This window comes from Dermatophagoides pteronyssinus, unplaced genomic scaffold (genome assembly GCF_027571235.1).
Source record: "Dermatophagoides pteronyssinus isolate colony J.1.1.1.1 unplaced genomic scaffold, Derpt_VIB-CSIC_2022.12 sq0011, whole genome shotgun sequence".
Classification (NCBI taxonomy): domain Eukaryota; kingdom Metazoa; phylum Arthropoda; class Arachnida; order Sarcoptiformes; family Pyroglyphidae; genus Dermatophagoides; species Dermatophagoides pteronyssinus.
Genome location: NW_027461535.1, coordinates 1,299,982 through 1,313,289, shown reverse-complemented (window position 1 = coordinate 1,313,289; position 13,308 = coordinate 1,299,982). Strand labels below are relative to the sequence as shown.

Below are 13,308 nucleotides of genomic sequence, written 5' to 3'. Positions count from 1 at the left end.
AAAAAACCAGATCAAATCTTTTTTCTCGAAAGAAATTGTCCAGACTATTTTTTCAAAAAATTTGATTAACACTTGATTCTCCGCTTCGTTTCTGTTATATTTATTTTTTCGTTGGATGTGGATGAAATTTGAAACTTTTATTGCCCATTTTTCGCTGTTGTTGTTGTCTTTACTCTATAAGTATTTTTTTTGGTTGTGCTCTGTGATTGTTTTTTTTTTTTTTTTTTGTGGTAAAGTGGGGGGGGTGATCAAATATGATAATTTCGTTTTTGCTTTGGGGTCTTTTGACTTGACTTTAACAAAAAAAAAAAAAAAAAAAGAAAATTCCCAAGAAAAAAAAATGTTTGTATGGAAAAGAAACCGTTAGTTTTTTACAGTTTTTAGTTTTTCTGGAAAGAAAAAAAATTTTCAAGAATGAAGAGTTGTCTCTTCTGGCCAATAGATTCTATCGGCTTTTGCATTCAAAAAGTCTGTTTTTTGGTTTTAAATTACCAAAAAACAAAACAAAAGAAAGAAAATACCCAGTAGCAATTCCGAAAAATTCAATTTTCCAAAAATTCAATTTTTCACTAATTTTTTCTTCTTTATTTTTTCCACTTCTAATTTCCGAATATAGGAAAACAAACAAACATAACACACACACGTGTTTATGTTGTGATAAATCTGAAATTCATCTTTTCTAATTATTATTCACCTGTAACCGATATACGTCAAAAAAAAAAAACAAAATAAAATACTAATAATAAACGATATACGTAATTTTTTTTTCAAATCAATTCAATTTTCATAATCAAGTCTCAATATTCAATAATCGATATTCAATAATCAATAATCAATCGACGGCTGTGTAGCAATATCATCTATCGTTCAATAATCAATCAATCAATCAATCACCATTATATTAAATTAAAATCATGTGCGACAGTATGACACCGTATCATTTCGCTCAAACAGCGACAACAACATTACCAACATATTTAGGACATAACCATAATAGTCCACCACCACCACCACCCATACCATCATCGCAACATCATCCACATCCGCATCCGCATCATCATCATCATCAGAATAATCATACACCCCCATCACCATTGCATTCACATCATCAATCTCATCATAATCCTCATAATCAACCGCAACATCATTCACAAACAATGTATCATCATCCTAATCATCATCTAAATTCACATCCATTTTCATCAATCAATGGTATTGGTGGTGGTCCACATCATTCGCATCAGCAACAGCAACAACAACAACATTTAATGATGATGGAACATCATCCGCATCCTCATCATTCGCATCCTCATCCAACACATTCACATAATCATCCACATCAACATAATCATTCGCATCATCATATTTTAACCGGAACAAATCCATATGGTCATATTACAAATGGTGATTTAGCTAGTATCGTAGTCCAACAACAACAACAACAACATTCAAATATGCCAATTTGTCTTGATAATAGTGGTCGAAATAATCATGGTTTATCATCATTGAATCAATCGCCACCAATAACATCGAATCAACAACAATTATTATATCCATTATCAACATCAACTACACCACCACCACCACCTACACAAATACCCCCATCTCATACACCAAATTCACATCAAACATCATCACCAGTATCCATTCATCAATATGGTAATAATGCTAGTGGTCAACCACCTTATCCACGATTTCCACCTTATGATCGTCTTACCGAACAACAACAACAATCGCAACAACTAAACAAACATCTACCTGATCAATCTACCGTTGTTTCAAATCCAAATTCAAATAGTCAATCAAATGATTCAACTAGTCCATCATTTTATTCAAATAATAATAATAATAATAATACTTCATCATCATCGACAACAGCAACAACATCGAATAATGTTGTTGTTGTTAATCCTTCGGCAGCAGCACCAACTTCCTGTTCAAATAGTCAACAACAACAACAAATTCCATCATTAGCTTCTACTGCACCTCCACCATATGATTGCAGTGGTGGTCGTATTTCAATAACACCACCATCATTAGATGGTGGTGGTTCAAACGGTGGTTTTGGTAGCTGTAAAATATTAAGTGATGGTAGTATTACACCATTAGATCAACAAAATAATCAATCACCATCACCTAATTCATCATTACATCATCATCAACAACAACAATTATATGGAATTGATAATAATATTGGTTCAATTGGACATTTAGGTGGTCAGCCTGTTTCACCTGGACAACAATCACAACAATCTGAAGTACCATCATTAGTTTATCCATGGATGCGATCACAATTTGGTATGATTTTTTTTTTTGTTTGTTTGGTTATTTTAAAATTAAAAAAAAAATTCTGTAATTATTACTGCCACCTGTTGTTCTGGAATCAAACTAATTAGTTTTTTAAATGAATTGTTTACACAATTTCTACGATAGATGGCATTCAATCATAAGAATATGGAATTTTGAGCAAAAATTCTATCTGACAAAATTCTGTTTGTTATTGTTTTTTTTTGTGTAGAATATTCTATAATGATTCTGATGCGATTAACTAATTAATTGTGGTCAATCGGATAATCGTAATACTTTTTGTAATGAAAAGTAAGGATAATGATAATGATAGAATTATTCCAAGTTTTACTTGCATCATTTCGTAATCTTTCAATTATCTTATCCTAGATTCTAGAATAATTAGAACAATTCAATTAGAAAATAAAGATGTTTATTTACTAATCAAATTGTGAATTTGAATTGAAAAGTAAACTGAATTTTTTTTTTTTTTTTTTTGTAAAATTCCGTCTTGTTATGAATTTCATTTCAGTAGAAATTTAATAATATTGTTGTAGAAGCAATGGCCCTAAATGGGCCGTTAAGCTTTTTGATTGATTGATTGATTGAGAAATTTAATAAAAAATTCCTATAGAATCTTGACGATTTTCTTATTAGATGGCGCTTATTGTTTCGAGAAAGAAAACAACAGAATTTTTTTTCAAAATTCTTGGTAACTTTTTATAAATTCAGGAATTTTCTAAATTCTGTTCAAAAAATCTAAATAAATTCGCTTCAGAATATCGATTGAATTGTCGATTCTTGTATGGTTTTTTCTTTTCTGTTTTCCGTGTGTAATAAAATATACGCATCACGTATTTAGCCATTTCGATTTCTTTATTTTCTAGTCAACCAAAAAAAAAAAGAAGATAAAGATTTCACGTTTTTTTTCGTTCAATTTGGAGTTAAGTATTTCGAAACGATGGAATTAGATGATGGAATCCTAAGCTTTCCAACTGATATGATGTGATCATTTCCAGACAGAATTTAGATTCCATTTCCCTTTCCAAAAAACGAAAGATATTCCATTTTGATCAGTTTTTTTCCTTTTCAAGAGATGCTGTTGTTGTTGTTGAATCTAATTCCATTAAATAATGGTGAATTAACACACGAAGAAATTCCAATAGTGCTTTTTCTCTCTTCATTGCACGGATTCCATTTTCCGATAAATTCCGTTTCAAATTCCGTTGTTGTTGTTATAGTTTTCATTTCGGTAATGATTCCATTTTTGCAGCCAAAGAGAGAGAGAGATTTTGGATACTCTGAATTATTATAGAATTTATCCATGAACGACGAAAATGAAACTTGGCAATAGCAGAAAAACCTGCAAAAATACTATTAAAAGATTTATTTGCACAATTCATTTCAAATGACACATCGCAAAGTATCAAAGTGAACAACAACAACAACAACGAAAAAAAGTTTGTTTCACTTCATCTCACACACACACACGATGTGCATTTTTTCGTTAGCAGTAGAATATTTCACATCATATCATTTCTTCAAAGTTTTTTCCTTCTCTCTCTCTCTCTTTCTCTCTCTAATAAGTTACCGTTATATATTTCAATTCCAATCGGAATTCCAATTCCAAATGTTGTGCGTGTGTTCATTTCCTGTGAGATTTGTTTTTGTTTGGAGATCTTTTTCGAAAAGTTTTTTGCTGCTGTTGTTTTTGTCTACATCATTTTGATGATAGAAAATGTAATTTCAGTGAATTTCAAACCAAACCAAACGAAAAAAAACCGTTAATGGAAAAAATAGAAACTTTTTTTTCATTTTGGATAGTGAAAAAAAACAATTTCCAGAATTTACAGAATTTACAGAATCAAGAGAATTGCGAAACGAAAATTGAAAAATGTCTTTTTTTTCTCTCTGCCTATAATAATCTTCTGTTGGAACAACATTATAGCTTGAGTGGAAATTGAAAAAAAAAGCTTTTGGAATTTCCGAAAAAAAAATCCATATAAAAAATGATACAGACAACCAAACTGAAAAGGCAATCCTTTTTTTTCCCAATCCAAATGAATGTGAAACATAATCCTTATAGACTTAATACGGGTTTATTTTTTTTAGATTCGGAATATAAACCCAAAGAATGAACCAGAAAAATAGTAAAATAAAGTATAGTTTTGGTTTGAATCCCAGAATAATAATGATAATGAATGATGATAGAGATGTGTTTGTGTGATTAGTTTTTTCTGGTTTTCTGGTTGTCTCTTTGGCTTTTGGTTTGAATAAAAAATTTATTCAGATTTTCATTTCCATAAGCGGAATACTTTCGCTGAGTTTTTTTTTTCTTGAAATTTCGGTTTTAAAATTCTGATTTTTTGATTTTTTTTTTTTTGGTTTTTTTTCACAGAAAGAAAACGTGGACGACAAACATATACCAGATATCAAACATTAGAATTAGAAAAAGAATTTCATTTTAATCGTTATTTAACACGTAGACGACGCATTGAAATTGCACATTCATTATGTCTGACTGAACGACAGATAAAAATTTGGTTTCAAAATCGCCGAATGAAATGGAAAAAAGAAAATAAAACGAAAATTGATCATCAAAATCAACAAGGAATACCGATTGGTACTGGTGGTGGACCACCAGGTTCAAATAATGGTGGTAATGGTGGATCTTGTATGGATTTAAATCATCATATTGATATCGATGGACATCGAGGCTAAACTAACTTCATCATAAAAAAAATCACTAAACAAACAAACAAACAAACATCACTCAGGTCAGGAACAAAACATACAACAACTACTTTACAACTCATTTATACGTAATCATTTTTTTTATCAAGTAAATTCTTTTCTTGCAACCTCACTTACACACAATCACATACACAAAACATTCATTAGAATTTCATTTATTATCATCATGAAAACAACAACATTCACATCTCACATGTCTCATAATTGTAAATATGAACGGATTTTGAATTTCTGAAATTTTGAATTTTTTCTTCACTCTTCTATCTGACTATAGACTTTCATTCTTTTTTTTAGATTTTTCTTTGTGTGTTTTTTGTTTGTTTATTTGTTTCTCTGTGTGTGTCCATTTGCATTACACAATTTTTTTTCTTGGTCAGGTCATAGGGAAATGAAAGAAATGAATACACAGCAGCACACAGCACACAGCATACATATGATAATTTTCAAATTATTTATTCATCATAATACTTTTTTCTCTCTTCTCTTCTTGCTTTTTTCCATAATTCATATATTCAATATACATAATTTTCATCCATATTCGTATTCGATTCGATTCACTACCAATTGGAAAATATCCATACATACACGCCTCATACCTGTGTGTGTGGTGTTATCTATCTCTCTATCTCTCACTGATTTGGCATTCATCTTGGTTAAAAAAAAAATACTGAACAAAAATTTAACCCCTAACCATACACACACAGCATAATCCTCGAGGCAAAATTGAAGCGAAAATAAAACGGTTTTTTTCCAATGAATGAACGGTATTTTTTCCGAAGAAATCCTAAAAAATGACACACCAGATTTTCTTCATCTTGGGCCATAAAATTATTGCTTGAAGGAAACACTATTTACACACACACACACAATGGCTAGTCTAAAATTAGAATCATTTTTTTTGGAGATAAAAAAAAAAGTTTTTCAGATGAAAATTATATGGGGGTACCTTTGGGTGAAATTTTTCTTGAAACCAAACACACACACACATACCGATACACATTAGGTGCAATCTGCTCTTGATTTTTTGTTTCATTTTCATTTTCTCCTGTTTAACCTTGCCCATTTTTATTTTTACTTTTAAAATTTTCATTATCACGTTTTGGACACACACACACACAAACAGTCAAAATGTTTTTACCTGGAAATTGGCCATCAAAACAAAAAAACGTGTAAAAGAATGCGAGCCAGCAAAAGAAACTAGAGCAAACATGGAAATTATTAATGGATTTTTGTTGAAAGAAGAAGAAAAAAACGAATCAATTTTTGACGGTCAAAGGTTGGTTAGGGTTAGTTAGTCAGAATTTTTTTTTGATGATTAAACAGAAAACAGAAAACATATCAGCCAAATTCTTGAATTTTTCAATTTAATTTTTTTCTCCTGTTTCCCATTTCTCACGTTTGTGTGTGTGTGTATGGTGTGTTAATGAATTTCAACTTTTCCCCAGAAAAAAAACGGTAAATCTTGAATCTCTATACTGATCATTTTCATCCGTATTATATTAACCGAATAACAATTAAAACAACAAAAAACAAAAAAATCCATCCAATTTGAAAACATATTTTTAATTTGAAATAAAATTTGCATAATATAAACCAATCATCATCATTATCATCAGCATTTTTCTTTCATTTTTTTGATCACATCTTGACTTGGTTTGATCATTACCAAACATTTTTTCATTGATTTTCATTGATTTTTCTCTTGAAAATGAAATCCTAAAACATTTTTGGAAATAAAGGCCACACATAAACAAACCAAACCAAACCAAACACATAAACAAATTGCCCACCACAATATCGTCACATTATGATCTACATTTTGAATTTTTTCACATCAAACAAAAAACTCACATAAAGTTTTTTCTTTTCTCTCAATTTTCCTAATTATATTCATATAATACACAATTTCGATTGAACGATTCATATTCAGATTATATTCACATTACAAAACATTATTGTCATTCATTCATTCATTACAAGATATAAATCATATACGAAACAAAAACCAAAACATCATTTAATTAACTAATTATTCTTATTCTTATCATAATTATCATTTATTAATTATATATCATAATATTAATATCAATTTTTAAAACAAACAAAATAAAATAAAAATGTATAAGTTATAGACCAAAAAAAACCAAATCAAAAATGTTGACTTTATTCTTTGAAATCAAACTAATCAAACCACCAGACCCCAATTGGTAAGTAAGCCATCATTAATTCATGATTATTAATTTGTTTTTTTCTCCAACATTATTTTTGAATCTAGAAATATTTGAATTTGAAATTTGACTGATTGATTGATTGATTGATTAAATTTTGGGAAATGATAACATTTTTGTACAGGAACATGTAATTACTGTAAAAAATCAGAAAAAATGAATATTTTGATATATGATAATAACATGGGAAACGAAACAAAAAACAATCAGGATACTGAATGATCATTATCATTGAATCTGATCTGATTTGAAAGAAACATGAAAGAATCCATCGATTATCGAATATCGAGAAGCAAAAAAAAAAAACAACAAAAAAAACTTCGTAAGTCCATTTTCGTAATCATTATTCTTTAATACTCTTTTCTTCTTGTTCTTCTTCTTTTACCCTAATTATATCATGAATTACACTGAACAACAAAAAAAAAATTCATTTGAAAAAAACTATGGATGCTATTCGCTTGTGTGTGAAAAGCTTGATTTGTGCTATAATTTGCATTCAGTTTCAGAGGGATAATCATTTTTTTTTTTTTGATTATAGTTTCATTCTTAATCATCATCAGGATGAATAAAGATTTTTGTTTCTATTTTGCATTACTTTCCTATCAGATTTCTTTCAGATAAAATGATGATCAAGATGATAATAAGCATCATTCAGAAAATCTGAATCTATAATTATTTAGTTTAGTTTGGTAGTTAGACGACATTTGTCAGATTGATTGCATTATAATTTGATCATCATCATAATCATCATCGATTGATCGATATCAAGTTTTTTTTGTAAAACCAAGGAAAATTCTCTCAAGATAATTTACAACCCGAATCGCTGAGAATCAGGAAAAACAAAAACAAAAAAAACGAAAAATTCAAATTATACTCTGATCTTCAATGGAAAACATTCCTTGAATCCCAATTTTGTTTCCTATAGTTAGTTTCTCTCTGTGTTCATGTTACCATTCTCATCATCATATTTACGAAAATTTCAATGTTGATGCTCTTGATGATGATGATATAGTTTAGTTTTTGTTGTTGTTGTTGTTGTTGTTCGAGTAAATTATTTATAATATTATTGTTGTTGTTGTTGTTGTTGTTTTTCAAGTTTTGTTGTTGTTGTTTTGTTGTTGTTGTTTTGTTGTTGTTGTTTTGTTGTTGTTGTTGTTGTTTGTTTCTCGATTAGATTAGTGATTAATCTATCTTTCTATCGCTCAATATAAGTTTTATATTGAGAAGTTTGAGAAACAGGAATGTTGATGATGATGATAAAATCTCATCTATAATTCAAAATCTTGAAATTTGAAATTTCTTCGTTATTTCTTTGTTATTTGATCGATGAAACAAATTTTGATATGTAGGGATAATATGATTATAGATTCGGTAATTTTTTTCCTGAAATGGAAAGAAACTTTTTTCAATGTTTCAATGTTACCAAATTTGATGATGAATGGATCGTTTGTTTGAAATTTTTTCATTTTTCGGGAAATTTTTCTTTCCGTCTGAGAATCATTTTCAATTTCAAAGTTTATCATTTTCATTTCCATTTTTTAATAAATGAAATCGACATAAATCTTCATTTGAAAATCATATATGACATTTGCAAAAGTAATATTCCATTCCACCATCATCATCATCATCATTCATTTTTCTCAGCCAAAACAAGTATGAATTTGAAATTCCAGAAAACAAAAACTAGAATCAAAGATGATAAATTTCATTTCATTTGTTGGATCGATTTTTTACCCGAAAAGAATCGATCCAAAAAAAAGAGCAGAAATCACATCATCAAAATTTTCAACTGGGGGAAAAAAAGATGAATGTATCTTCTGGATGTTTCCAAAAAAAAATACAAAAAATTTTCTGTTTCTCGGAAAGTTTCTCACTCAAGAATTGAATGAATGAAAAACCTTTTTTTTTTGTTGTTGTTATCGTCTTTGGCTGTAAATGGTATTTGACGGTTCTGATTTTTTTTGTTGTTATTATCAAAAACGAAAACCTAAATACATTTTTTCCCCCACTTCTTCTTATCGATTGATTCCTTTCAAGTTTTTTCTTTTCTCATCCAATTTCTGATGCCATTTTCTTTTTTTTCCGATTTGTTGTTGTTGTTGTTCACAAAACGCCAACAACAACAACAACAACAAAAACAGCGTGAAAAACGATGATGATGATGATGATGAGAAAATCCGGCAGCCATTTTCTCACAGAATTTTTTGTTGTTGTTGTTGTTGTTTTTTTCTTCCATTTCGTTATTTCCATTCAACAACAACAACAACAACAATCGAGAATCCATTTAATACAAGAATTCCTTTTTTTCCATTCTTTTTTTCTTTTTTTTTGTTTTTTCTCTCTTCATATTCTCTCTTTATCCCATTGAATTGAGTTTTTTCTTTTGTTTTTTTTTCTGGATTCTTTTCCAAAGAATATTCTTCTTGTTTGATATTCACATCACACATACATTTAATGTTGTTTTTTCTTTTTTTTTGTTTTCCTTTTTGTTTGTTTGGGTTTCTGGATGCTGATGATGATGATTATTTTTTTTTTTGGATGCTGATCCATTTTTCTCTCTCTTTCTGGCTTTCTCTGGTAAAAGCAACGAAAGAATTTCCAAACAACCAAACGTTGATTTCTCCATCTATTGTATTTCTTCATTGGAACAAAAAAAATGTTGTTTTTGTTGTTGTTGTTGTTGTTTTTGTCGAGAATTGTGAATCGAAAACAAAAACAAAAAACAAACTAAATCGACAATTGTGTGTGTGTGTGTGTTTGAATATAGATAGGATGCATTTCTGGGTCCAACACAAGGCGCGATATATTTTTTGTTTTTGTTGTGAATTTATACTGCAAACAACAACAACAAAAACTTTGGACCAAGTTTTTTTCCATTCAATTTTTTTTTGTTTTTGTTTTGCTTTTTCCATTTTTCCTTCCATTTTTTTTTTTTTTTTTGCTTTTGTCGAATCCATCTGTGTATTCAGGATTTGGCATTTTACACTCGTTCCGAATCGCTTCTTTTATTAAAAGTTTTTTGTTGTTGTTGTTTGGAACACTGAAAATCGATTTGAGTCAAGTTCCAAAAAAAACTGTTTCGGGCTGCATCCATTACTCAGGCGCTATAGTGGAACGATTCATTTCATAGTTACAGTATCTCGTCAACTATATAGTCGATTTTGGTTTGGAACAAAATTTGAACCTATAAATTCTATGATTCCAAATGATTCTTGCTTATGCCCGCTTATAGTTTTTTTGTTTCTGCATTGAACGAAAGATTGTTGAATTTCCTCAGAGAAAAATTTTTTCATTTCGAAGAAACTGGACATGAAATTCAACACATTATTTGGTTTGATACCTACACACACTTTCACAGAAAAAAAAGAGTGAAAAGAAATCCTTGAAATCTTTGAATTTGTAATTTGAAAAACTTTTTCAATTAGAAATTCAAATTATTATTTTTCTCTTGCAAATGATGAATTGAACCTATACATTATCATTATCATCATCATTTCTATTTTCCATTTCCATTCATTCATCATTTGAATGTATCCATATTTATAATAATAATAATGGTTTTCTGTTTTTTGTTTTTTGTTTTTTTGCTACATGTTTTTTTTCGTTTCGGAATGTTGTAGCCATAATCCTTTTTTTCTTCTTGTTGTTGTTTTCAAGGTTTTTTTCCATCATCATCATCATCATTAGATGATTGAAAGAATTGCTACAAAAAAATGGATATTCTTGGTTGATGTTCATCCATGATCTTCGGCACTAAACAATGGAAATGATTTCTTTTCATTCTCCCTAAAACCTTAATCATTATCCCTATCCTGTGTTCATAAACACCAAAAAGCCATAATTTTATCATCATCATTTCAGTGATTCAACCACTCACAACTTGAATGATAATTATATAATGTAGCAAACAACAAAAACAAAAACAGAAAAAGAAAATTTGCAAATCCAAATGCAGAAAAATGGATATTTTTTTCCTTTTTTTTGGCTACATTCGTTGCACCCAAAAATGTATCGTTTTTTGTTTTTGGTTGATGGATTGGATTACTTTGACGAATGTAGCAAAAAGGAGAATCTTTGAATAATGAGATTTATATTCTAATGAATATGTAGAAAAAAACGAAACAAAACAAAATTCCCTTGATCATTGATGATGAAATTACTTATTATCCGAAAATAGCCAATGGAAAAAAATGATAATCAAATGTGAATAATTTATGCTTATAACGTAGTTGGTTGGTTGGTTGGTAAAGGTAGCAAAGAAACTCTTCTTCATTCAACCCTGTTGGTTGGTTTGTATCAGGATTTTTTTCTTCTTTCTTTTTTTGGCAACTTGAAATTCAAGACGAACAATCTGCCATTATAATCATCATAATCATCATTGAAATTGACGACTTGCATGAGAAAGAATTTTTTTACCTATCACGCCAACTAGTACAAACAAGAAAAACCGAAAAGAATCAGTCAAAATAATAGAAAAATTCAAATTCAAATTCTCAGGTATATACAACATATATTCACCACCATACTACTAATTTACCTTAGCCAAGTTTTACTTCAATGCTGTTATTATGTTTTAAACAAAAACAACAACAACAACAACAGAAAACTAATCAATATTTTCATTCTTTCCTTTCGTTTTAAAATTTCGAGTATAATTAGAAAGAAACGAACAACAAGAATACATTCAAGATTCAAATGTGTAGAGATAGACAAAGGATAGGATATGATGAAAACACTAATTATCTATCCAAATGTTGTTTTTGTTTCTCATGTTTTTTGAAGAGAAAAAAGGTCGGTTGAGGTTCATTTGCCAGTGTTTTTCATTTTTCGCTATTGAATATTCAGTTCAGGTTTTTTTCTGATTATGAAAAGAATTATATTTCGAAAAGAAAGAGAATGAAAAGATTCTTATTTGCTGCTGTTGTTGTTGTTGTCATGACGATCATCATCTTCTTCTTCTTCTTCTTCTTCATTCTTCATCGATAATGATTATGATGAATTTTCTTTTTTTCTTTTTTTTTGTTGTTGTTTCCAAACCAAACCAATATGTAATTAGTTTTTATCCTTTCTTTTTTGTTGTTGTTGTTGTTTTTCCTTTTAAAAAACAAAAAAAAATTTGATGGATGACTGGAGTTTGCATCTTTCGGTTTGGTTCATTAGTCTTCTTGAACTTAATCTTAATCGATGAATTCCTTATGAAAAGAAAAAAATTATTAAAATTTTAAAGGTTTTTTTCACACCTTTTCTGAATATATCTCTATTGTTGTTAGGCGTTGGCTATTGTTTGTTGTTTGTTGTTAATGTCACACATGCATATTGTATAACCTCAGTCCCAAAGCCAAACAACAACAACAACAACAGCTATGCCATTTGGAACAAACCAAAACCTAAAACCATCCACTAAGTCACTCAGTCATACACAAACAATAGAAAACTTTTGGCAATGTAGATATGGGGAGGTTGGACTATAGGACATTGTGTTATGTGTATGTGTCATTCAATGCCAATGAAATTACCAAATTCATTTTTGAAATCAGAAAATTTAAAAAGAATTTTGATTTTTTTTTTTTTTTTTTTTTGAATTATAGAGTATTTGATTATTTCATATTGATTGATTGATTTTTTTTTGTCTTTTTTCTAAACAAATTAGGTAAATTGATTACCAGGGAAAAAAACAAACAAAAAATCATAAACTTAAAAAGGAAACCTTGTTTCAATGAATCTAATAACATTGACTGGTCGTTGTAACCAAACGTTGTAACCAACAAAATGTCATCATTTTTTTTAAATCATCACTTTACATTGTAATCATCATCATCATTACAATCATCATCCTAATAACAATTTGATTTGATCAAATCAAATTATGCCGGTTATTGTCATTTTGATTATCGGGTGTTTGTCTGTATTATGTTTTTCTGTTGACCAAATTATCATTATCATCATCATTTTGAATAATGATAATGATAATCATCATTTGATTACCCAAAATAATTGTTTGTTTGTTTGTTCGTATGTTTGTGTTTGAGGGTTAAATGAT

At 29.0% G+C, this 13,308-nt stretch overlaps 1 protein-coding gene across 1 annotated transcript; it reads left to right on the top strand.

Moving 5' to 3' along the window:
• Positions 1-616: 616 nt before the first annotated feature.
• Positions 617-6,021, top strand: LOC113790994 (uncharacterized). Its single transcript, XM_075821613.1, has 2 exons — positions 617-2,298; positions 4,685-6,021. The coding sequence occupies exons 1-2, from the start codon at positions 915-917 to the stop codon at positions 5,005-5,007; spliced, it is 1,707 nt and encodes a 568-aa protein (XP_075677728.1). The 5' UTR covers positions 617-914; the 3' UTR covers positions 5,008-6,021.
• Positions 6,022-13,308: the final 7,287 nt, after the last annotated feature.